The sequence below is a fragment of the Erpetoichthys calabaricus genome, chromosome 9 (assembly GCF_900747795.2).
Source record: "Erpetoichthys calabaricus chromosome 9, fErpCal1.3, whole genome shotgun sequence".
In the NCBI taxonomy this organism is placed as follows: domain Eukaryota; kingdom Metazoa; phylum Chordata; class Cladistia; order Polypteriformes; family Polypteridae; genus Erpetoichthys; species Erpetoichthys calabaricus.
Window position 1 is genome coordinate 182,422,752 of NC_041402.2, and position 27,523 is coordinate 182,450,274.

At 40.4% G+C, this 27,523-nt stretch overlaps 1 protein-coding gene across 3 annotated transcripts; it reads left to right on the plus strand.

The window, feature by feature from the left end:
• The first annotated feature begins 16,609 nt into the window (after nt 1–16,609).
• Nucleotides 16,610–25,999, plus strand: prdm12b (PR domain containing 12b). 3 transcript variants are annotated; one of them, XM_051931959.1, is made up of 5 exons: nt 16,610–17,110; nt 20,190–20,380; nt 21,503–21,658; nt 23,189–23,405; nt 24,075–25,999. In XM_051931959.1, exons 1-5 carry the CDS (start codon nt 16,891–16,893, stop codon nt 24,476–24,478), a joined length of 1,188 nt encoding a protein of 395 aa, XP_051787919.1. In that variant the 5' UTR covers nt 16,610–16,890; the 3' UTR covers nt 24,479–25,999. The 3 variants fall into 3 exon arrangements, with proteins under 3 accessions (XP_051787919.1, XP_051787920.1, XP_028664835.1); XM_051931960.1 differs by having other exon boundaries at nt 23,189–23,303; nt 24,072–25,999; XM_028809002.2 differs by having other exon boundaries at nt 23,189–23,303.
• Nucleotides 26,000–27,523: the final 1,524 nt, after the last annotated feature.

Genomic DNA, 27,523 nt, shown 5'->3' on the forward strand with positions numbered 1-27,523 from the left:
TCCATATAACACTACTTAAGTTTCTTTTACTTGCCAGGAGTTATTTAGAGTTACAAATACGGTAATAGCTACAAAGAATCTGTAAAATAGTTTTGGAAAGTGTCCACTATGAAAGACACTATATTAAAATCAAATGTTTACTAGTCTAATTCTTTCCACAGACTTTCTCTGTGACACCTCCCGAGCCACCTTTTCACAGGGTACAGCAATGAATCCATTGGAAATGCACCTGTGAATAGTCTTGAAGATGAGGGGTGCTATATAAAACCAAAAAGGCTGCCTGTTCAGTCCCCACATGCAATGACATCTTTGGCACGGTTCACTGAGCCGCACCTATAAAGCACATCTGGATAGCGTTTACTGTGAAATGTGCTATATGAAGTTACAGGGTTTCAGGTCAATAATAATAATAATAATAATTCTTTGCATTTATATAGCGCTTTTCTCACTACTCAAAGCGCTCAATCCCCTCCTCTGTCCTCTATGTAACACCACTTCAGCCAAGTCCTTTTACTGGGGTCACAGTGTAGAAATATGGAAATAACTGAACCTGTAAAGCATTTTAAAAAAATGTTGAGCATGAAAGGTGCTATATAAATGAACTGAACTGGTAAGCTTTGGACAGTGCACACTGTGGATTTAACGTAGTCACCTCAACTTGAAGTGTGGTCAGTGTAAAAAATCTGGAAATAAATTAAGAGAACCTGTGAAACGTGTATGGGAAGTGTCCGCCATGAAAGGCGCTATATAGAAATCACAAGTCTATCAGTTTATTTCATACCACTGCCCGCATAGGTTCCCATATGACTGTGACTGAGATATTTCACTTTTCTGGTATCACACTGTACAAATGTTGAAATAACTGAGTATAACCTGTGAAGCACTTTTCAAAGTGTCCACCACGAAAGGCACTATATGAAAGAGACACACGTTTTACTTTGGAAGCATTCTTATTCCCTATGAGGACATCCACTTGATCTCTGGTGTCGCGCATTAATGACCCATCCGACTGCCATATCAGAAAGTGGCTGTCTGCTGCGTTTGCTTAGGAGCCTGATGGCCGGCGGTGACCTCCCAACTCCCACCCTATGCCACCACCCCACTTCTTCCTCTTAGTGTTTAATTTTCCCTGTCTGCCATTTGGGCTTCACTCTCTCTTGTGACTATTTGGGCATTTGTTCGGCGCAAACAGAGGGGCACAGTGGGTTAGGCTTTGGACTTCAGACCCTGAGGATGTGGATTCAAATCCTGCCACTGACACTGTGTGACCCTGCGCAAGTCACTTCACCTGCGTGTGCTCCAATTGGAAAAAGTAAAGAACATCACTTTGGATAAAGGTGTCGGCCAAATAGATGAATTTAAATGTAAACTAAATGGCTACAGGGCTAACCACATATAGCAGTACAAAATATCATCATCTTCATCACAGGGCGGCACGGTGACGCAGCTGTAGCGCCGCTGCTTCGCAGTAAGGAGTTTGAATGCTCTCCTCGCGTCTGCATGACCTCCGGTGATTTGGCGTTGTTAAATTGGCCAAAATGTGTGTTTGATGTGCTCACCCACTGATGAGCTGGCACCCTGTCTATTGTGTTCCTGCCGGATTCTTAGAATACGCTCCAGATACCTTGCATCTCTAAGTGGAGATAGGCGAGTTAGAAAAATGTATGTATAATAGTTGTTAATACTATACTACTTCATAATACCATAGTAATACTTCATAAAAAATAAACTGTTAAGAGTGGCACCTGAGTTAGGAGCGTCTCGACTTCAAGTCCCACGCCTAGTCGTTGTCCACACGGACTGCACACGTTCGCGGTGAGTCCGCCCACATGCCCGTGATTTGTGTAGTCTGGCAACTGCTACTTCTAAATCGGTCTAATGATGGACAGGCGCACCACCCAGGATGGGGTCCTTCTTTGCACCCATGCATTGCCGAAATAGACTCTGGCCCAGGCTGACCACAAATAAATAAAGAAGTTTGAGGGGAATTTCAAGGAATGCGCGAGAGGGGGACTCGTTCGTTTTGTTTTAAGTAGTGCCTGTCACGTTGAACGCTGTCATAGCACATCAGTTCACAATACAACAAAAGATGTAGCACACATGGTACGGATAAGAGATGCAAAATTTGTTCATTTTGTTGTTTATAGAGCCTTCCAGTGAGGGCAATGTCCTAATACAATTTGTAGTTCAATTCCAACTGCAAAACAAACAGACACAATTTATATCCTACGTAGCCATTTTCTGTAATATGTGCTGCCTTATGGAATGCGTCCTTCCGTGGTTACAGTACTTTTGAGAAGTCAGTCAGTCATTTTCTAACCCGCTTTGTCCTGAACAAGGTTGCGGGAGGGTGCTGGAGTCTATCCCATCTAGCATAGGCGCAAGGCCGGAACCAATCCTGGACAGGGCACTGTTCATCAGAGACTTTTTAAAGTCTCTACAATAAAAGTGGCTATATTATATATATATATATATATATATATATATATATATATATATATATATCTATATATATATATATATATATATATATATAACTCATAAGTCCCCCTTTTCCCACCACTGCCTTTCTCTCCACACGACTGTAACTGAGTCTTTTCACTTTACTTGTGTCACGCTGTAGAAATGTAGACAGTGTATGCATGTGACACCTTTTTCAAATTGTCCACCAAGAAAAATATATAAAAATATAATAATTTATACTCAAAACCTGAGTTCTCCCCGTTGATGGTACCTTGCAACTCAAATTTCTCTCACGACCGTGGACTGGCATCCTGACCTGTACTGGTTCCTGTCTTGTAGCCAGTCCCATCAGGAGATTTAAGAATTTTTAAGAAACTGATCGCCCGGATAAAATATAAAAGTCGCGTCAAATTACTTAGCAGAGCGCCGCTCCCTTTCTGGCGGCAGTGTTCCTGCAGTCCAAGCCTAATGCTCACCGGATGCGCCGTCTGGTCGGCACGTGCAGATCTGTCATATTCGGCTCGCCGTTGCCCCTGTGAGAGATGACGGAATCGGGCTGGACATTCCGTTTGTGCGCGCGAATCATGAAAACGTTAGTCACTGCTGTTGAAAGGTGGGATTTTGTCCGTCGTCTCGTGATTGGCCGATTTTATTTCAGGAACACGTGTGTACAAGATGTTATTCTCTTGAAGAATCCTGGATACGGTGGTGTATTTTCAAAAGAACTAAAATTGTGTGCATTTATGTAACGGTGGCCAACGTTGCTGCCTCACAGATACAGAGTGCTGGGTTCAAATAATATGTTGCTGCACGGTTCTGGCCATAACTGTGTGTTTTTCTATTTGCCCTCTGGTTTTTCTCCCAATTATTTGTGAGTTCGTGTGGACAGACTGGCGTCCCATTTGGGGATAGTCCCTGCCTTGTATCCGCAAGTATACTGCTAGTTGAGGTTGTGAAAGGCATAAATGGGTATTCAATGAAGGCTGTAATCCAAGGGATTTGTTAATCTCCCCATATCTACAGGTGAAGCCCTCCTGTGCAAAAGCTGCCTGTCTAGTGGCTTGCACAGTGACCATCGCCTTTAGTCGCTATGAAAGAAAAGTAAAATTGTTTCAGTCTTTCTGTAGTGTAAACACTGGAACAGGAAGCGGCTCATCAAGGCTGCACTGACAGTCCGCGTTAGAATTTGAACCTTTAATGCGCGCCGTCCAACCTCTTCAAGTTTACCAGCTGCTTAAAGCTTTATAGTTTTCGGACATAGTAAGTCATCCTCATATTTCTAACTTGCGAAGAGTGGTCGGTGAAGTGACTCGCTTCAGTCAGCGTTGGGACTGAACCTGGGACCGCAGGCTCCCATATAGAGTAGATGCCCCAGAGGACGAGAGGACCCCCCGCCCAGGACGGAGGCGAATTCCTTACCCGGCCGGGATGCTATAACGGAAAGAGAGAATAAGTGGGAAGGCAATACACTGCCGGGACGCCTTATGATTCCCGTCCTGATTTGGAAGCCCAAAGACGCCAGGAACCGGCAGGGGTGCAATTCATCCCCCACCATTCTCGATGGCAGTGTCCTTCATGTTGGGTCCCAGTCTGCATACCTGCAGGGTTGCATGGGAGTTGGAGTCCGGAAGTGTAGTCCTGTAGGGCACATCTATGCTGTAGGGTTCCTGGCTGGCGGGGCTGGGAAGTGTTTCCAACTGACCAAGTAATGTCACCGGAAGTACTTCCGGGTTCACCTTAAAAGGAGCCCGCTTCCAAAGCTATTGGTGTCAGAGGAAGTGGCAACACTCAGCTGGAGGACAAAAGGAGGATAGATTCATTGGTTTATTGTACTTGTGGCTGGTTAGTGGAAGGAGAGTTGAACAGGGGCTTGGGAAAGGAATACAAATCCTTTATTTTATTCAATCAATGGGTGGTGAATTACTGTGTCTATGGTTTGGGACTCTCTGGCACACCCCATGGGGTTACAATAGGAACTTTCATATGGAACTCCATCCTAGGGCACTTTACACAACATGAATTCCAGCAGGGGAGGTCATTTGTACAGGAAACCTTTAGGGACTAGGATAGGGTTTGATCCTGTAACCGTAAGCTTGTATATAGCGCCTTTGACAGACAGATTGATCATGTCTCTTTAAAAATCATAGTACAATTACACCCATATGTTTGCAACATGACTTCTAGCAAGGGAGATGACTCAGTCAGGAAAACACAAGGGGCAGGGGGTGTTTGAAACTATAATAGTATTCTTTTATATAGCACCTTTCATAGGGAACTCCATCAATTTTACTTCCATATCACTCTAATTTCCTGTAATCTGAATGCTAGTGGGGAAGGTGGCTCATTAAGGAAAATACAAGATGTTGAACCTGTGATTTTAGGGTTTTATATAGTACCTTTCTATGCACAGTACTCTTTTTTAACGCATATTTCTGCAATGTGAATTCCAGCAGTGAAGGTGGCCCATTCAGGACAGAACAAGGGGTCCAGAGTGGGAGCTGAACCTTAGGCTTCTGTATAGCATCTTTCATTAAGAACTCCATCCCAATGCACTTTAAATGCACGACATTCTGATTTTCATATTCCTGTAATCTTAATGCTAGGGGTCAAGGCGACTCATTATGCAAACCACATGGGGTTAGGTTAGGGGTTGAACCTGTGACCTTAGGCCTTTATATAGTGCTTTTCAAAAGGAACCCCATCCTATGCACAGTACTCTTTATTTTTCATAACTATGCAGTTTGAATTCAGGGTGAGGAGTGTGAGTTGATCCTCACCCTTTAATATAGCACTTTTGTTCGAAAACATCATTAGAGACATTTCACAGGTAGGTCCAATTGTCTTTTCAATGCGAGTTTTACCAAATGATGTGATTCATTCCAAGTCAAACAGGGAGTCAGCCTTAGGTATTGAACTCTTGTGTTTTTATATAGCACTATTCAAAGTGAACATCTTCACCTGACACTCTCCCATTCACATACAGTTCTTTCTTCACTATAACAGTGGCTAGTGTTGTGAATCATTCACAATCACACCAAGTATTAAAGGTAGGAGTTAAATCTGTGACCTTTTATACTATACCTGACAAAGTGTACTTTATTGTAAGGCGCTACAAAAGCTTACTTAATTCCACATAAGCACACGGGGAAAAGATAACTGACTTCTTTCTATCCATCCATTTCCTAACCCACTTATCCAAGGCAAAATCACAGAGCACCAATGCCTAATGTGGTAGCACTGGGGCACAAAGTGGGTCAAGGTGCCAATCCAGCGAGACACATACTCAATTTAACATGCCCATCTGCCTGCCTTTTTATTTAGGCGAGACTTTTAGAAGAAAAGCCTTTCTGTATTTTGTCCCGATCTGCTCTGTCAAGCACCATTTTACGGTGTTCAGTATTAAAGGCGCTATATAAAGAAAAGCAAAGGACGAAGTGCTAAAGTATTAATAATATAGAGCGTTGAGCATCAAATATGCATTCTATCCGAGCTCAATTATGCCACATCTAAAGTGCATATACCATGCAATATTTAACGAATCTGCACAAAATGTCCGGTTACAGTATAGAAAAAACATTTATAATAAGACGTTAGGATAACCAAGATGGTCGCACCGTTTTACTGTTGTAAGTTATATCTTACCAAAGTCCAACACTAGCCATCTATCCATTTTCTAAACCTGTTTAGGCAAAGTTCACAGTCGCAGGAGTCTGTCCTGGCAGAGACTATACCTGGACGGGACGCCAGACCGTAACGGGACACATTTACTCTTGCTGTGTCAATTAGAAAAGCCGCAGGCGCATACATAAATGCCAGCGTAACAAATCGGAACACACGTCTCCCGTTACTGAAGTCTTCGTCCCGCATATGCAATTTAGGTTAATAAGAGAAGACTAAAGTGAAGTGCGTGTACTTCGAAACGATTTACCTTTTGAAAATCAAAGCAGCTCCTCTTATATCGACACCATATTAAAGTTAAAAATGTTCGATGTATGTGTGCTGTAAATTCGACGAGACTTTCCTCTTTATAACGAGGAGTAAACCGCATTGTTTGCAGATTATTCAGATTCAGCTCGTTAACGGCGCCTTCCTCACTCCGCTGTCGGTCTTTCTTAACCGCCGCCTTCAGCGCGTACTTCCAACAGGTAAAACTGTTCAAGCGGCTCTCTCGAGCAAGGACACACTCCTGGCTGAGGTCTTAAAAGGCGTTTTTAATTAAAGTGTGTGAGCGTGTGTGCATTTCGTTCCAGCCCCAAAGCGCCCTCTTGCCAAGAAATTTGTATCGCCCCCTGTTGGCAAGAAATGAATTCGACAGAGCTTTCCGGCAGCCCTCAAGTCGGTTGTTTATCTATTTATTTATTTATTTATTTTCAGTTCATGCTGAATTCGAAAAGTACGTGTATCTTGTATAGAAATGGGCATCATCGAGGCTGAGAGCATGCGGCCCGTTAAACGTGTTATTAAACCCAAGCGATTTCTTAGGAGTGCCCGCTGCGACACCTCGCACCTTTCTCCTTCATTTTGGGACTTGGTGAGTAAGCGTCCAGGTTCAATTATTGTTATTAAGTTTATTGAAGCTATTCTGATTTTTATTAGCTGCCTAGGGTAAACGTGACTGATTAATAAAGAATAATCCGGGGAACGTGAACATTGCGTAAATGAGTGCGTGTGCGTGGATGGGCTCTCCGAACTTCTCTGAAATATATCTAATAACCGAAAAGGAATGGCATAACTTTAGAAAGCCAACAGTTAAAGGGTGGTGAAAACTGAATTGGCTTGTGTTTCAAGTAAAAATAAAAGAAAGAAAGATCGTGTCCAGGTATTCAGGTGTGACTGTACGGCACCACTGAAAGCCGACGTTTCGCAGCAAAGCCGCAGCGCTAATCTAATGACGCCCTGCCGTAGCGGGGCAGCAGCGCCAGGGGCGCAAAAAGACGCACACACCCTCATCCTGGCCACTTGTGCTCTCATTCACGGCTTTTCTCCTTTCCGTTAGGTGATCAGATCTCTTGCTACATTTTAAAGCTGATGCCACTTCGTCTGACTTCATTTACTACTAACGACGATTACCGAATGGGATAGTGACTATGCCATTTTGTGTTGTCATTGCGTTGTATGTATGCCGAACTCCGTGGTAATGGAGCGCCTCTTGTAAAAAGTGTGTTTTTAACACTCGGGACCGGTAAAAAGTGAGGAGGGATCCGAGGAAGTGTGCACCCTTTGACTTGTGTTGCACGATTTTTTGCATTTCTTCCGATTATTTCTTACAGGAGTTTTTCCATATTTTATATCTAACACAAATTGATTGTGAACTGACATTAAGTGCAACAAAAAATACACGTCAAATATAGCGCCTTTAATTAATTCTTATTTCACTGCTAATAAAGTACAGTCATTAAAATATTTTTATCACAAGTTCTATATCGTCCAATAAGTGCAAAGAGATCATTAACACATGTATGTTAATTATGCTATTAAAATGCACCCATAAGAAAATCGTATGTTTTATCATTTACTAAATAAAAAGTTAATAGAAAGTTTAAAATAATTAATATAATTTATTCCGCCGGCACGAGACGTTACTAAAATGTATACAAAGTAAGTCCTTTATTTAGTGTCTGCGTAAACGGCCACAAAAAGTCCCACACAGGACGGCCACAGGAAATGTCTAAGTGTTAGTAAGTGAAGAAATGGGTATCACTTGAACTTTGTAAAGTATAAGCAAAGATTATCTGTTTGATAAAGCGCCTCTTCTGTCGGCTAGGGAACAGTCACAAAAGGAAAAAAAACGTTTTAGTCACTAAAAGGTGTATTATGTATTATTTATTCCTAAATGCAGGTTTATGCGACCAATTCAATTACACACGCACGTGTATGTCGCACTTTTTCTATACTGGGAGATTTAATCGAATATTCATGCGAGCTATAACTTTAATTATTAGTGTACAACGGAAACAGATTACCCTTCTTTTGATTTCGATTCGAATAATATTTTTTAAATGTCAAGTTTACTTTTAAGAAATTCCAGTTTTCATTTCTCCTATGAACTCATTTCACACGCGCACACGAACTCCATCATCTCGGTTCGAATATCCGCTCGTCCTCCTTGCGTTACTGGAGGGTGACATTTACAAGGTGTGCAACCTGATGATAAAAATTAATATAACGACTATTTCTATTTATTTATTTCAGTAGGCGGTGCCTCAGTCTTTTCACTATTTGAACGAATGCGAACGATAAGTGAGTTGTTTGGCGAGGTATTCGACCCAACGTGTACTTGGTGCTTTGTGTTCAAGTTCATGCCGCGTGTCCATTCGCTTCAATTTGTTTTTACCCCAACGCCCGCTGCCGTCCATGAGTTTCTGTTGTTGCCTGGCGGTACAATAGGTTTTTCGGGCACGCACCGCCAAAATTCAGACGGGGTGACCTTTTGTCTTTCTATCCTAGCTCCCGGTGCATTACAGAATTCAGTTTATGCTTGGCGGGGCGGCAGCTAGAGGACACACATCGGGTTTGTGTCCTTTGTATTCAAGCTCACGCCGTGCTGCCGTTAGTTTTTAATTGTAGTCTCTGGCCGCGCAGAATGTAATCCGTGCGTGGGGAAGTAGCAAGGTTTCGGGGATACTGTATCGTTCCCGTTCCAACGAACTGGCAGTGTGCTTTTTATTCTTAGCCCGCACAAGTGTTCCCGTCGCATAGCCGTTTGCTTTTGTCCCAGCCCCAGTTACAGTACAGAATTGAGTTTCTGTGTGGCGCAGTCAAGTGTCGGATACGCACTGCATAAGTGGGCTTTGCATTCAAGTTCACGCGCAGCCGTTTGCTTTTATTCCCGTCCTCGCGCATTACAGAATTCTGTTTGTGTGACATGTGTCTCATGAGTGGTTCGTGATGAAAACACACACTCCTGGTGTGCCGTCCTGTCGCCGGTCTGCGCTGCTGTCGCAGACTATGCTGGGTGGTAGCATTTGGGTCTATTCCCAGCATCACTGGGTCTCCCAGCCGATGGCCGGCATTTGCTTTAGGACCTTTCCTCTCGACTATTCTGTCTGGCTTTTCTTCAGCTGGTCTAAATGGGTGAAACCTGGAGGAAGCTCTATATGCGTCTGCCGTCTTTCTCTGCTTTGAGATAATCAGCCTTGTGCCAAAAGTGTCTCCTTGTCTTTACGCGTGCCAGTCACCTGCCGCCTCCCCAACCTCTCAGTCCCTTCTCTTCATTTTAAAAAGCTCGCCTTTCTCTCCTGCTTCTTTTGACTTTCAGCAGTCTGTTTCCCAATGAGCCTCAGATTGGATACATATTGAGTCGCCTTTGTCTCTCAAGGGCTGTACTAAGCTAATTAAATTTTATCCCACCAAATAAAAAAGCCATCTCGCTCGCTGTCCATTAAATTCAGTCGCAGCTTTCCAACTGAACACTTCTGTTTTCTTGCCCTGGAAAATCTACTGTTCATTGAGTTAAATCTATTGAAAAACATTTGCAGATCTCCATTGTTCGGGAGGTCTTGTGCGCCCCTTTTCTCCTATTCGAAAAGCCCCCGAAACAACAGCTTGCTTCTTTGTGCTATGAACCAAACTGCACAGAGAAAGAGCCATGAATGTCTAATAAATTACGCATCCAAGTAACTTTTATTCACATTTTTCGATATCAACTTACACTTCAGCCTTTCTACTATACTTAAATTTAACCGATACAAAACACAAAAACAAAAAAAAAACGTGCACTTAACGTTAAAAAAAATCAAGCAAATATTTGTGTGTGCCTGTGTGTGAACTGTACTTTATTCATCATTTAAAGAGATGCGATAAATACATAAAAAATGGGCGTACATACGTGTATAAGTAGCACTTCGGACTGAACCGGGCCATTTCAAGATGCAATTTGCGCGTGCACGTGAGTGAATTAAATTTCATCCACCGCAAAACCGACAGGAAAAACTGATTTCGGTGTGCGTGTGTGCGAGTCTGTGTGAGCTGCACTTCATCATAATGAAAAACTACCCCAAAACCCAACTTCTTATTATTATTATTGTTACTTTAATAATAATAATAAAACATGTTATTTATATAGTGCCTTTCCCATGCTCAGGGAGTAAGTGCAATATGTTTTCTTGTCATTACGTCATCGACCGCTCCAACATCCAACAACAAAAATCATCGTATGCCTGTAAATAACACTTCATCTCTTTACATTTCAAACCGTACCAACGCAATCTGTATGTGTGTGTAAACTGCGTGTTGGCCTTTTAGTTTAAAAAACAACCAATTTAAGAAACGAAATGTGTAAGTGGCACTTAAGGCTGAACAGACCGCCATGCAAATAATAAAAAAAACATCTGCATGTAAAGTGCAATTCATTCATTTGTTCATTCATTGGTAACTGAGGCAAGAAACGGTTTGAGTGTGTATGTGTAAACTGCACTGAAGTCTACACGCAAACAAACCAAATATGTTTGTACTCTGCACTGCGCTTCAGCTTGTACTTAATTACATAGAGCCGATGCAAGAAAAGACTTGCGCATGTCTGTATTGTGTTTTTAAATGAATTACGTAACGCGGGCAAAAGTTTTGTACGTTTATGTCGAGGTGCACTTCAGCCTAAACACCATATACATAAGGAAATGTGTATGTGTGTGTGAGACTGTGTACCTTTGTATAAACTGCGATTTATTCTTTTATTAGTAAAAATAAATGACGATTTTTTTGTATGTGTAAATTGCATAATTGACTAAATAATTGTAAATAACGTCCCGCTCTTAAAAACATTTAAATCTTAATGGCACTTTGGTTGTGTGTTTCCTCATAGAACCACTGTTTGACAAAGAACCATTTTTTTCTGTGAGCGTTCTTTGCATATGAAATAGGTTCTTTGGCTATTTCGTAATATGTTGACAAAACAGAAATCTTTAATGTCTACTGGCAAATCAAAACAACCTGAACTTAGCCTGTGTTAGTGTATGCAACAAGAGTTCTTTTAAAATCGCGAACCCACTGGTATTTCACAAACCTGTTGTCATCTATTCATGGTGATTTATGGAACATGTTAAGGTATCTAAATGAATGCAGATTCTTTCTGTAACCTTCATATGAATGGTTCCCTTGAAGGCACCTTGGTTTATAAGAACGCAAGAAGTATGTGCTTGTGTGGAAGGTAGAGTTTAACTGACGCAAGGAATAATTGCGCGTGGGTGTGTGTACCACTCGCTTGAACCGAAGTGCAGTCGAGTAAGGAAAATGTGTGGGGCTTTGTGTCCGAGCGTGTATGCTTCACGTTTGTTCAGTTCTGAAATAGAAAAAACAATGTGCACTCCTAAAAATAAAATAAAGCGATGCCATGGTTTAGTTCATAAAAGAACCATCTGCAGGAAGGTTCCAGAAAGAACCTTTTATTTATTTAGATCATGAACAGTTACCATAAATAGCCATGATGACTAGATGATGTGATTTGTAAAACGAGTTCATGATTTTAAAGGGACTCTCATTGCATTTAAGTAACACAAGTTAGATTGGTTTTCTTGATCTAATAGTATCTTGCATACTATATATAAGAAACCTTTATAAAAAGTCCAAAGAAACGACTTCAGTGCAAAGAACCCTTCCCATAATGAAATTGTGCTTTATCAAGCAATATGGGAAATCACACAACCCTGTAAGTAAAATGCCATTAAAGAATAGTTATATATTTAAGATTGTGTGTGCCGTGCCTGTCCATCTGTATTCCAGCCTGAATGGGCAACAACAATTCTATATTACAGTATATATCACATTTTCATATAAACAAACAATGGAGCACAACGTTCTTTACAATATTCCATTACCAGAAAAGCTCTGTTTGAACCGGTGTGTTTGCTCTTCTCCTCATTAGAACAACCGATATCAGACATGACTTGCATTATATCGTGGGTAAATGACACTTCATTCTTTTATTGGTGAAACCGAACCGTCCCAAGAAGCGAAGCACGTATGAACGGGCTGCCCAACGGACCGTATAACAAGCAACATCCGCGTGACCCGTGCCAAGGCCCGCTCTTCACTTGTCCCGTTGTCATTTTTTTCGTTTCGGTAACAGTAAGAACAGCAACGAAACTGTGTCAATCGGAGCCTGCTGAACGGTTAGTGATGTGATTTCAACTTCCCAAATGCAATTTTGCTAAGCTATTGACTTTGAGCAGAACTAACAGTATCGATTGGCCCGATTCTTCTAAAATTCAGCTTCGGTTGCGCTTAACGTGCTTGCATTTCCCTAATTGGAAGTTACGCGATCCTTAATCCGCGTTCAAACGAATTGTGACATCCATCTCGGCCTCTCATTGCCTCTTCCTTTTAAGCTAAATATCTTTTTAATGAGCTAAGGAGTTGGATGTGCCCTGAAGGGCGCACGATGTTGGCAAGCAGATGTTTTAAAGGGAGGTGGTGGCTATCTGACCTGCTGGGGGGTTTATGTTTTTTCCTCTCATCTTCAAAAGAAACAGAAGGCACGGAAGGCTGAAAAGCTTGTGTGTCAATTTTTTTTCGCTTGTTTCAGAACAGTGGTCATTCTGGCGAAGGAGGTGGTCCAGTGCTGCTGATTGTCCAGTTAATTGCGTTTTTGTTCTATTTCCTAAATCTTGCGAGTGTGTGTTTTGGATACCTTTTGTGTCTTTTATGCTGCATCATTCAATAATAATAGCACACAATTGATCCATCTTTATTTTACTTAGCGCCTTCCAGGACACGTCGTTGCTATGCGTGTTGCAAATATCGGATTAAAACTCTCCAGTTTAACTGTATTATTTCTTCTTAAATGACAGGTGCGGGAATTGTGAACTATAAGATCAAAAAGATCTTGTAAGTATCTTCGTTAAATGTGACGTGACAACTATAGCGCCGTCAGTCACTTGACTCGGGGGAAAAAATAAAGCGCCCTTTAGTTGCAAAGCGCCTCGATTGAAGAAGGGGTTAATTGGAGTAAGGCAAATCAAATTCTACTTGGTCACTGCATATTATCTCCGTGGGCTTCATTTAAAAGCTCTTTAATAAAGAAAGAGTCTTTTCTTACTCCTTTCTGCCTTTCACTCGTTTTTTTCCCTTTCTGTCTTTCTTCCTTTTTTTCAAAGTTGAAACGTCTTTGAGTGCAATAAATGTTTAACTGCAATAAATATAAATCAATCTGGATGTGTGCAAATCCTATTCAGGGAAAAAGGAAAAAAAAAACCTTGAATAAAAAAGAAATGAGGGAGGGGGGTTTAAAAAGCCCCCAAAAAGCAGCTGTTGAGCACTAATCTCCTTTCTTGCGCTGTCATTCACGTTCATTTTTCTCTTTGCCGTCCCAACCAGTGCACCCTATTTCTCGGCGCTCTTTCTGTGCGTCTATATTATTTCTTGTCTTCTCTCATCAAGACCCCAACCTTGTCCAGATTTTCTGACCATCCCCTTGTAGCTTCTCAAAGAAAAGGGGAGTGCATGGGTGTCAAATTGCCCTCAAAAACACCGTGAAAGATTGATTTGCAGCCCCATTCTTTGGTCTGACATTATTTCTGAGGGCCCTGAATGGGAAACCAGAAAGTCCGGGGTAGGAATAAAGATGTTCTCTCTGTTGGAATAGGAGGGGGGCGCATGGAGGGGGGCGATAGGGGGGAAGTGGTCATTTACTCCCAGTCCATCAACCCAGAAAAATAGAGAGACAAAAATAAAGGGAACTGTGACTATTGAGAGTCGAACCCCATATATACAAGTCTGAACAATGCTCACAATATACTGAGCGTTTTTTATTAACATCCATGAATATTAAACTGCGAACACAAACAAAAATTGTGTGAGTGTGTGTGTGTGCGCCAGAGGTAGGGCACGAGGGATTTTTTTTTTTTTGGCATGGCGTGATACAGAAGGACTTTGCATTTTTCCGTACACCTGGAAAGACACAAAATGGTTTGCTTTACTTTAATCGGACTACGGTTTTTCAGCGCACCGTCGTGAACGCTTTGCCTCCTTAAACAGGAATTGCCTTATAAATGGAAAGGGGCCACAAAGATGTGTGTACAAAGAGCACGATGTGCTTCATTAAAAATAAAAAGTACAAAGAAACACTTATGGGCGCCTTCTGAAACGAGTCGTCTGGCGTGTGTGTCAATTACATACTCGCAAACTAATACGTGTACGACAAATTGTTTTAAAAGTCAAAATGCGGCACAACGAATTATTAAATGGAGTTTTGTTGGACAGGAGACTCAAAATCTGGGGGCCTGATGTGGACCTACCATTACCTGTGAAGATTCGGCATATAAAAATGCAAAACCCTGGTCGTGATCGACACATTACGTCTTAAATCGTTTGCTTGTATAAATCTTTTCTTAAACTGAGTATTTGCGATGCATTCATTGTACGAAAAAAACATTTACTTGTAAATTCTAAACACATAAACTACGTGCTTCCTTTTAAGTATTATTTTTGACAGTTGAAATTAAAGCAATTTGCTTTCAGCCTCGACACAAACAGCAGATGCCCATCTCTCATGAAGCCAGAATACGTACACGCACATAAGGCTGCATTATTAAACTCTAAATGTACATACATTAGGAAATAAATCCAGAAGTCTTCGTTTGATTGAGCTGGCTGTAGAAGTTGCGAGAGGCTTCGATAATAAATACAGCAAAGCGCAAGTCCAAGCAGTTACAGTCATACCTTACGGCAGACCAGCAATCAGCTTGTGTGATTTTCCTTATGATGGTATTTTCTGATATTCTAAGTCCTGGTTTGGGTTCTCGATATCTAGAGCATGCGTTGATGCAAAAAATAAAGTATCTGTGACTTCTATAAACTTACAGTTGTGATTGTAATATAGGGGAAAAGGAGCTATGGACAATTCATTGTATGTTGACCCTGTGTTAACCTATATATGACAAATAAACCTAAACCTACAGGTAGATAGACGTGAAATACGCAGCGGTCTGATACTTGAAAGTCATATACTGTATATAGACAAGGATATAAAGGGCACTATATAAAATATAGATACACAGGAGGCGTTATATGCAACACAGACAAACAAATACGAAATACGTAGTAGGCATATGTATCAGCATGTACAATTAAATATGCTATACAATGCGGCTATATTGGTAGATAAGTATATATCAAAGGCGCTATATGCAACACAGATGGATAGATACGAAATGCGCTGTAGCCAGATGTGTGATAGTCGATACTCTACATGCAAAATATAGATCAACGGATATAAAATGTATACTAGACACATCTGAGAAAGTCAACATATACTCTCTCTCTCTCCTTCCATACCTAAAGATATAAATAATAAAAAGCACCACATAATTCACTTGCGGAACCTTAACAAAAACACTATATAAAACATAGTTACTTAGAAGGAATTATATAACACAGCCAAACAGAATCATAACAATTGTTTTTGTATTCGTGTTGCCATTAACTGACAATAACCGGTTTTAGAAAGCAGCCATTGGGGATTATTTTACATCAAGACAAAAAAAGTGATCTGGCGAGCCCCGATGGCTCTTTGAACAGATTGTGACGATTATTAGAAGAAAATAAAAACGATTTCCGGTATAGTATCTTTTTACATTGTCATTATCGTTTGTTTGCAGCGGCAGAGACAATCAACGTTACTGCAATTTGACTTTTTAAGAGGAAAATTTCAACATTGAGATGGAAGTGTTCCCAAGTGCCATCAGATACCACGCCATTGCTGAGGGGCGCAGTGGTGACAGGTCGTGTACTAGCCTGCAGTGCTGAAGTAATGTGAAGGCACAACTCAGGTGACCTGTTTTCATGTTTACCTGTCCAGTACCGAAGCCTGTATTTAAATGCCTGGTGCTCCGAAAGGTCAGATAGATCACTACCTCGGCGTTTATGCCTTACTCCCTTTTTGTGGAAGCGTCTTCGGAAGTTGCAGGTGTGAGGGGTCTTCAGGGAGAGGCACGTCACTCCAGTAAGGTGCTCTCACCACCCCCACCTCCCACTCCCCCCCCCCCCCCCCCAACCCTTCTCTCTCTCTCTCTCTCCCCCTCTCTCTCTCTCTCCCTCCCAGAGGGGTGCCCTGTTGATAATGCTTTGGCTCTCTTTCTGGTAGAACAAGTCTATAGCGCACAGAGGGAGGGTCATTAATAACTAATTCGAAGGGGGTCAAGCCAGGCGCGTATAAAGCGAGCGGACACTTTGACAAGGAAGAACACTTTCCATCTAACTGTCTCTCCACAAAGAACACTGTCTTGGCAACGTTCTAAACAGATTTGGCATCCCTTTTTTTCTTGAGGAGCAGACGCCTTTACCACAAGGAAAGGGAGAGTAAAACAGGACTGTAGAGAAAAACTGTTTAAACTTTGAAAAAAATAAATAATTAAAACAAGTCCACCAAAAGTCTGGTGCAACGTATCACTGGACCTTCTTGATACACAACGAAGTCGCACTCTTCCTAGCGCCATGGGTTCAGTTCTGCCAGCAGAAGCCTTAGTGCTGAAATCGGGATTCAAACCACAGGGACTGTCCCTCTCCGAAATCATCACATCAGACATCCTCCACAGTTTTCTTTACGGGAGATGGAGAAATGTCCTAGGGGAGCATCTTTTTGAGGAAAAGAGTAACAACGCTAACCCGAAAACCGCATTCACCGCTGAAGTCCTAGCGCAGTCGTTTTCTGGGGGTAAGTGTGCACGCGTTCGGGGCATTTAAACCCGCAAGCAGCATGGCATCTATCTGATAGGCGTGTGTGTGTGTGTGTGTATGTGTACACAGTTGACTCAATCAAATGTTTAGGTTTCAAAGGAATCGGCATGTAAAATGCGTGCGTACGTTGTATGTGTGCACATTTTTAGATGATACATATATTACTTATACCTTTTTTGTAAACTCACTTTTTCGAGCACAAAGGGTAAAATGTTCTTACCAACACCAGCCAGTGCAAGATATGAATCATCGATATAGCTCATCGTTACATCAATTCATATGTGTACATCCATCCATTTTTTTAGAGATGCTTGTTCCTAAACAGCTTCTCATATCCCAGCCTCGTTTACCGCAAAACCGTAATTAAAATATAGAATTCAATTAAAATAGCATAGTCATCATTAAATCATCATTAAATATTACATGATCCATTACAACAATATGAATACAATTCACATAAATGTAATAGTCAATATAGAAAATGTCAGCGCGTTGTTCTTTATTTGGACTATTTTTTGATTTGGTCCACGAGCTAATAACTGCCACAGACATCTCGCTTCAGGAGACTTGAACCAAAAACGAACAGTCTGTGATGAATTCAGGCAAGTTCGTGCAGACAGTAAAGCTAAAATATCGCTAACATTAACGAGCGATTTCTAATATTTATGTATATGTACTGCTTGCATGCTGATTAATATTTATGTATATATAGAGAGAAAGAGATACAGTAAATATAAAACTATATGTTGAATATTCATTTTCAAAACATGGCGCGTTTATTTTAGTTCAACTTTATTGGTTTCACTAAGAAGGTTTTCCTTTCAAGTTTAATTCATAAATCTGTAAAGTTTTAGAACTGCTAAATTTGCAGTGTGACTTTCAACTGATTGACACCTATATGTTATACACGTATCAGTATTATTTCTACATTACATGGATGAAAACGAGTAAGAGAACGCCTCGGTGCTGATCTTAAGTTTTATTCTTCCATCGCCTTGTTTCAAAGACACGCGCTGATGTTTCGGCACCGTTTAAGGAATCCCAATACGGAGCTCCGACTGTAAACTGCGGGAGCGCAGGACGAGATTTATCTAAAAATAATCTCCCTTTCCTTTGGTCTTTTGTCCTTGCTTGCGGGCGGGCGGCTAGTCTCGAAGACTTTCCCAGTACCTCTCTTGAAGGGCCCGTTTAACCTACTCGGGCTGTCCCGCTAGGGCCGTACAAGCGCCGCTGACTTAAAGGAGACGGGGCATTAAATTCATTTGGTTAACTTTGTGTTTGACCTGAGAAAATTTGCACTTAAACCAGAGCCTATAGAAAGAGCAAAGTCTCCTTTTCTTTGAGATGTCCCGGTTTTTATCCCTCATTCATCAATCTCCGGACAGTCTCTTTCCCAGTGTTGGACGTGTAAGCGACCCACTTTTCTCTGGTTTTCCACCCCGAAAGGAGCTCGGTCCTTTGCGCTAACGCACCATGAAGACTAATTCTATTGCTATTCACACTATGTCAACCATCTAATCGCCTTTCCATTTTTGTCACAGGAATTCCTGGGCCTTTTAAACAAGTCCTCATTTCATTCAGCCCAAATTTATTGCTACAAAGTTCTTAAAGGGATAATGAATTTGGAATTAGCAATTTCTTTCTTGTTGAGTTTAATGAATGTATATCATTTCAAAAGCGTAACAAATTGCTGGATGCTTTGTGAAAGGGAACCATTTAACCCCTGTCGGGGCCGCCTCGCCTTCCCCCGGACCGGGCTTTTTCTCAGATATAAATTCCTTTGATTTTGACATTAAAGAAACTATGAGAACTTTAAAAAAAAAGAAGGGGAACCGTGTGGAAATAAAAATTGTAAAGAAAAACGTGAACAGTGGATTGTTTAAGTATCAACCTGAAGGCGACGGCCTGACAGAATAACTTGGAAAAAGTGAAAATCCCCGACGGTGAAGAAAAAAGAGAGGAAGATTAGGAAAGTGAGTGCAATTATTAACAAATACCGTCCTGACATAAAACCTCAACTATTCATTTAGTACTCTGCTTGTCCTGGCGAGATACACGGTTGAAATGAAGATAGGGTAACTCTTTATTGTTTTGAAATAGTGAATAATGTAAAGCAAGGAGCAGGCGACTGATATATTGATAGGAAAGGCATTAAATGACAGGTAGATGGCTAGAAAAGGCGCTATACAGTAGTGAGAAATAAAATGTTATTGCATAGCTAGATACGGAAAATGCAAGAGAAATGGAAAATATGTAACAAAGATTTATATGAGCATTGTTATAACATAAAAAGGATATGAATGGTGCTATAATGTAGGGAAAGAGATATGAAAGGTGCAGTAAGATAGTCAGATAATGAGAAGTAAAGGATCTATGGAGTAAAAAGACAAATGTGTGTGTGTGTTTTAACTGTATAAATTCTCTCTCTCTCTTTTATTTATATATATATATATATTATATGTATAGGTAGTAAAATAGATTATATATATATATATATATATATATATATATATATAAATTATATACTTTATATATGATGGTATATATTGATATGAAGACACTCCGGTAATCAAGCAAAATGAAATGTAAAGACAGAAATTAAATGATGTCAGGCATGACATAAAATGTGTCTCCATTATTATTATTATTATTATTATTATCAAAACATTCTTTAAACGGTTTCAAGATTGCAGTGAGTCAGAGCTTATTCTAGCAGCACTGGATACAGCAGGAAACAGCTATGGAAGGGTGTTAATAATAATATTATTATAATTTAATGTGACTTCTAATTTGATTCTGTCTTTTCAAGGAACACAAAAATATTTTACAATTTATATACTTCATGAAAAGTCTGGCTGCCCATTTTTCACATTTCTTTTTGAATTCCTAACTTTAGATCATACTGTTAAATGACTGAGTCATGATTCATTAGCCACTCTCTTCCATTGCTAGTCTCACTCCCTCACACCCATTTCTATTTCCTAAGGCACTGACTTGGTTATCACTTTTTTGATCCATTTTTAATGAGCCATCCCTTGAACCTTTGTCTTTTTCAGAAGTGCAGAAGCTGTCCAGCCTTGTCTTGCCCAGTGAGGTCATCATTGCCCAAAGTTCCATTCCAGGAGAAGGGCTTGGAATCTTTTCCAAAACCTGGATCAAAGCTGGTACAGAAATGGGACCTTTTACTGGCCGAGTCATCTCTCCAGAACATGTTGACCTGTTCAAGAACAACAACTTGATGTGGGAGGTAAGCGGACTTGCACTGGTAGATCAGACATAATGTGGAGATGTTGTGGCCTCAGCTTTAGGCTACATGGGTTTTCCTAAATAGAGGCAGCTTTTTCCTTTAACTTGAAGTTCCACACATACTGCTCTGCTTTTTATTGGCACATTACTCTACTCATTTATCATGCATGCTGCAGGCATTGCGGCCTCTTGCTAAGGTGTTGGACTGCAGTGCAAAGGCTGCTGGTGGAATTCTAGCGTTGACTCAGTTGACTAATCTGAACAAGTATCTCAACTAGCCAGCCGACAGAAGTGTAAAAGTGATTTGTGTCTACTAAATACATTAAGGTAAAGAACAGTGTAGCTTTTCAATACCGTCCTTGCAAATCCTTATATTCTGAATCAGTCTTTTCAAAGCATTTTATATTACATGCAGATAAATATAACTGAGTTAGACAAGTGTCTGAGGGAATTGATACAACTTATATAAAGCTGTCTAATTTGCAGAAGAAAAAAATCCATTTAAACTATCAGGACATATACCCATGTAGGAGCAGTTCACTTTTACTTTGCATATCATAAATATATATCAGGCAATGGTGATGGTGTCAACAATTTGACCTTTAAGTATCTCTGAACCTGATTTGCCCACTTTCAAAGTGATGTCTGTCTGTGTGTCAAGACATGAGTTTGTGAACTTGATAACTCAAAAAAGAATCACTCAGTTTGAAAGTTGTCATAGTTATTACTAAAACAAAATGCTATACACTTATAAATTTTGCACAATTCCCTCCAGTAGATTTTATATGGTATGCACACAATAGCTTACAATATTTTACTGCTAAGATCAGCTCTTTCTGTTTGGAAAGTCAAGTGTACGGCACAAAAACAAAAATCAGATGTGCAAAATCCATCCCATTTTTATACCTATCTGATATTAAATGTCACAGTGGCACTCCTGATTGTGAACATTCAAAAAGAAGAAGAACTGGCACTGTTTCATGGTATTGGCCATCTTCTTGTCTCTAAACAGTTCAATGCCAGAGCCACACAATAGGATTTCCATCTAGCTGGCCATGGCATGCTAAGCTGAGCTCCAAGCAGGGGAAGTTTTGTGTTCTCAGTTGGCTCTAAATATTTGCAGGTTTTCAATGAGGACGGCACAGTGCGCTACTTCATTGATGCCAGTCAGGAGGACCACCGCAGTTGGATGACCTACATCAAATGCGCACGGAATGAGCAAGAGCAGAATCTGGAAGTTGTTCAGATTGGAAACAGCATCTTCTACAAGGCAGTTGAGGTAAAATAAAGTTAAAATGTGGGGGAGTGTGGGTGTTATAAATAGGGGCTGAATCATCCTAATAGTTAACAGTTTGAATGTTCTACCTTTTCATCTTCTGATTTATTTTCTTCTTCTTGTATATTTGTGTATTTTATGTGTCTTGTTATGCTTCTTTCTACAAACAAAAAATGTTGACTGAGGTCACTGGATCCTCTTCACCCTAGCAGCCATACCTTTAGGACAGCCATTTGCCATTTTTAGATACAGAGCACCTTTATGTAGCAGTGTGGTAGTGGTCTTGTGTGTGTGTGTGTATGTGTCACCAAGCAGAATTCATTCAGTCCCCTGGAGTATCATTACATGCATTAACGACAGTACTTACTTGAACCCTAATTAAATCAATATTATAATCCTGCCAAGCTCTGATGCCCTACCAGCCAATTTAATTTGGAGCCAAGCGGCACCACCAATGTCTAATTGTTTTGAATAGACAAGTGACAAAAGATGCATTAAACAGGCGTTCATCAACTCATCCTTACCATGAATAAATAAAAGAAACGTTTGTGCCATTTTTTTGAATATGCGTATGGACATTATTTATGTACATGCATGAGTATAAACATAAGAACACAAACACTGAACTTACATGCTGTATGCTTAAATGTGCACAAGTACACAAAAATGGTATGTGTATATATCCACTGTACACATAAGAATGAATACATAAATATGCAAGGTGCACATGTACACAAATAGCATACTATAGATGCATGTACTCTCACAGACACCAACACATTTATTTATACCTGCGTGTATTAATGATATAGCACATTTCCCATGCCCATACAGTATACTCTGTTCGGAAGTACACTATAAAGATCAATGGAGACATGTCACAAACAACAATTTAGCAAATAGACCTCAGCTGCTGTATTTCACCAGTATGGAATTAGCTTTCTTCTCATTTTTTAGATGCACACTGATGCAGCACTTCTCTCACTCCTGTATATTTAAATTGCCTACGTGTATGTCATTTTAAAAATTCTGGGTCAACTGATAACGTCTGTTATTTTTAATTTTCAGCATCAGTGTGTTCCAGTTGGGAAATGCATACTGCAAAAGTGAACAGACTTGAACATTTTTTTAGCTAATTTATTTTGCCTTATACAATTTCTTGTATTAGGAATTTGTTAGTTTTCGCATACCCCTTGGGGTCAGAGCGCAGGGTCAGCCATTGTACAGTGCCCCTGGAGCAATTGAAGGTTAAGGGCCTTGCTCAAAGGCCCAGCAGAGTAGGATCTCTTTTAGCAGTGATGGGGATACGAACCGGCAACCTTCAGGATACCAGCGCAGATCCTTAGCCTCAGAGCCACCACTCCGCCTTACACATCCAGCAAAAAAAATAAACAAACAAAAATTGTACACAAGTGCCCCTCACTCTGACATGTAAAGACGACAAAAGCATTTTTGGTGGGAGCGTTCTTGTACATTAACTATACCACTTACCAAAACATTTGATTTTCATATCTTCTGTTATTCCCTTGGCAGACAATCCCTCCTGACCAGGAGCTGCTGGTTTGGTATGGAAACTCCCACAACACATTCCTAGGAATCCCTGGGGTGCCAGGAATGGGCGACGACCATCAGAAAAAACAGAAGGCCGGTAAGGACCCCTCTCTGCCTGGATTCGGATGTCTGTCTTCAGGCGGTGGAAGCATGGCAGGGGAGGCTGATCGCTATCAGAGAACAATGGATGTGATAAAAGGTTAATTAGTACCTCTCACTAATTAACTTAACCCCCACCCTCACCCCCCAGCACCTTGTCAGATCTGATCTGCTTGTTTAAACTGGATAAGCTTTTCCTTTTTTTGTTTTCTTGTGGCCTATGATGACCTACTCTGAATTCAGATCAGCTTGCCTTGTGCCTCACTTTCATCCCAGAGTAAGGCTGGCCAATGCAATGATTTTCATAATTATATTAACAGCTGTTGAATTTTATATTAAAAAGACATCTAGTAATTACAATGTAAAGTGACGAAAAGATTTTCATATTTAGCCAGTTACTTCTAGCTGTTACACAATTCAGAGTTATTCTCATAGAGCCTGTAAAATTTCTGAAATTACTTTTAAAAATCAATAAACTGATGATTGTTTTGTATAGTGCCTTTCTCAGACAGTATACACCAAGGTGTTTTACAAAGCACCGAAGACCACAGCCCAAATGTAAATCTGCCCAGTTGACTTAGAGCTTTTAGAACTGGATTGTTACTCATTTTGCTAGGCTGTGGTTTACTTTTGTTTTTGTTAATATGAACATTAGTATAATTAGTACGTTAGTATGAAGGACACTAGACATTTCTAAATAGAGCTCATCAACTGCATCTAGTCAAAGCATGCCTTTTCTAATAAAATGTTTCTTTTCTCCAACCAGCAGAAGACTTCCACTTATGTGATGGTGCCTCCTCTGCAGGTGCCAGTCGCATGCGATGTGTCATCTGTCACCGTGGATTCAACTCCCGCAGCAACCTGCGCTCCCACATGCGCATCCACACTCTGGACAAACCTTTTGTCTGCCGCTTCTGCAACCGACGGTTCAGCCAGTCATCCACCCTTCGGAACCACGTGAGGCTACATACAGGGGAACGGCCCTATAAATGCCATGTCTGCCAGAGCGCCTATTCCCAACTGGCAGGCTTACGAGCACACCAGAAGAGTGCCCGGCACCGGCCGTCCCAAGGAAGCCCCGTGGTCACACTACAGGCCCATTCACCTCCTCCACAGATGCCCGTGGCACATGCTACCTCCTTGGCTCACCATATTCCCACCATTGTCCTGTGATGGAGGTTGCTGGGACAGAACCAGGGAGCAGAGTGCCTACTCATTCTCACACCTGGACCCAGACAATGCTTCCCAGTTCACAGCCCCATCAGGTGTGAGTATACTTGCTGGCCCATGTGACTCTGGTTGTATTTTTTTGTTTATATTTTGCTTAGCTCCTCAGAGAGGATGGCACTCTGATAATGATAAACACCAACAAAATGCACTGCAAGGTGGTTTGAGTTCAGTCTTTTGAATCTGTTTCTTAACCATCAGTAAGCGCTACAAGGACACTTGGGGACTTCTCAGTAGGCTAGGCCACTTAACCTAATGGGGGGAAAAAGCTAGAAGCCAAACAAATTATTACTGTAAAGGCAGCATAGGCAGCCATTGGCCTCCATCCAAAAGGGGGAAAAATGCTGGACTTATCAACCCAGAGACAGTAGTGAAATTAATTTTTAAAAAGTGTATTTATATAACAAAACACCACTTAGGGCCGCTTTCTGTCAAATCATCTTGCAACAGTACTGTTTCTTTAAAATTCTTTAGTTTGATATAGTGACTTTCATGTCGCTCTTATGGCCAGTGGAACTTCTGGGTCTCTGCATTTGCATTTTTTTTTTTGTTGTTGTTTAAATAAAGCACTTTGGCCTCGGCCGTCTGACATGCAGTTACCCAATTTCCATGCCTGCCGATATCAGACTGTAGTGGTATCTGGACTGCAACCCACATAATACTTAAAGTAGGCCTTCCATAAACACAGCATGGGTCATGGGTTTTCATATATATGAGACTTAAATTTTAAATTCTTTTGATCCAAGATCATTGCATCATATTAGTGGTGTCCCTTAAATGAATGAAGTACACTCAAAATACTAACGTTAACTTACTTTAGTGGCATTGACACTTGAGTTTTGTGCACGGGACTGAAGCCCCCTTCAGGATCCAACTCCTTATGACCCTGTACAGATTAAAGCAGTTTAGAAAATGTGGACTGTCACTCACATATCCATTGATTGTTCCTTACTTTCTTTAATGGCTGAGAACAAGCAGTTACAAAAATCTACAGTAGAATTTTTAAAATTATTGGAAAAATAAACCAATAAATCAATTTAATAATCCTCGTAGATTTAAATCCATAAAAACCGGATTTTGCATGCCAGCTGCTTCAACTGGACATGCGGCCCCCTGGTGGCAACGAGCATCGCAATATGCTGTGTATTTTATGGATTAGTGTGCCCCTAGTGTCCTTTCGTGAAAATGCAACCCCTTCTTGGGAAGAGGAACAAAACGCTTGTAAGAAGAAAGAAAAAAAAAAAGATAATGTACACTCTATATAGTATATATACAAAATGTAAATGTAATTTTAAACTTGTGCTCTACTTCCACAATACTGAATTGTCACTTTATCTTTGTATATATTTATGGTAAACCTTATTTACAAGACTTTGGTATTATATATTGAAAGACAAAACAAGTATATGTACGCAGATGTAAATAACTTTGTACTTTTGCCTTGTATCTAAATAAAACAGAAATTAAACCCTGTGTATTGATTGTTCTTTTTGGGGTAGGTGCACTGTCAATACATTGTCAAAATTGTCTTTGGAATGAATTTTAGAAAAAGGCCTTTACCTGAGATCTTGTTTCAAATCCTGGAGTTGTCCTTACGGAGGTATGATTCGTGAAAGATCTAAAATAAATAAATATATAAATGAATTAAATTAATTTATTTTTGCTATTAAAAGAAAACTTTCAAAACCTTGACAGTGCAGGCTGCAAACCTTTCTGCGTTCGCAGAGGCTTCAGTGTGTGGAGGGCATTACAATCTAAGGGATTCCTTAAGGCGTGGTAAAGAACTGACCCACTTCAGGAATTTACGATTAGAGCTGGGTGTGGGATTTCGAGAGAATATTCATTCATCTTTTCATATTCTAAACCGTGTAACCAACTATAGACGGGGCATACCAGGAGAAAATTTGATACACTCTTATAAACAAACGGACCACAGTCTTCTATGACGTAGGGTAACCTTTTGGTTTCTAAAAGAACCAACTACGTAATGTTTCCAGAAAGAACGTTTATTTATTTAGATGCGCATAACATTCCATAAATAATCACGAATACAGCAGCTGATTTGTGAAATGCCAGTGGGTTCCTGATTTTAAAATGACTCGTGCAGGCTAAGTCGAGGTTTTCTGTTGTACCCAGCTATACATTAAATTAAAAGTTTCTGTTTTGACCACACATTAGGAGCCTTCTCAGAGCCTAAAGAATACATTTCATATGCAAAGAATCCTCCAAAGAAGTGACTGTTTGTCAAGCAAGGGTTCTACAAGGAACCACACACTCAAGTAAATGACATTTAAGAAGCATAACTTTTAAGAGTGCACCATTGTCTTATTAATATTTTTTTTCCTAACTCTGATACTGAAAAACTTTAAAATCATTCGTTTGCACCATCGGGGATGAGTACTACTGCTTTACACAGCCCCCTTCGCATCATTATTTAAATAAGAAATAAAGACTCATTTGAACATCGATCCAAGGTTAAAATATTGGAATAACGGAGACGATTCTGGTCAAATAATAATAATAATAATAATAATAATAATAATAATAATTCTTTGCATTTATATAGCGCTTTTCTCACTACTCAAAGCGCTCAGCAATTGCAGGTTAAGGACCTTGCTGAAGGGCCCAACTGAGCAGAGTCCCTATTGGCATTTACGAGATTCGAACCGGCAACCTTCCGATTGCCAGTGCAGATCCCTAGCCTCAGAGCCACCACTCATAGTTTCCCAAAGCCGGCATCTTAACAGAAAGTATTATTCAGGGTAATGCAGCGAGGAGCCTTATTGAAGGCAGTCTTAACCATTTAGTGCTTCGCAATCTCACAAACTTAACATGAACATTTTTTTGTTTCGGCTTGGAATATTATCCGGTTCCCAATTTTGATGAGAAAATGCGTGATAGTTTAAAAGTATTATACTGCAGAGGTTATAGACTCCCGCAAGAAAAACAAAATCATGTAAAATGATAAATTAACAGTTATTCTCCAGGTAA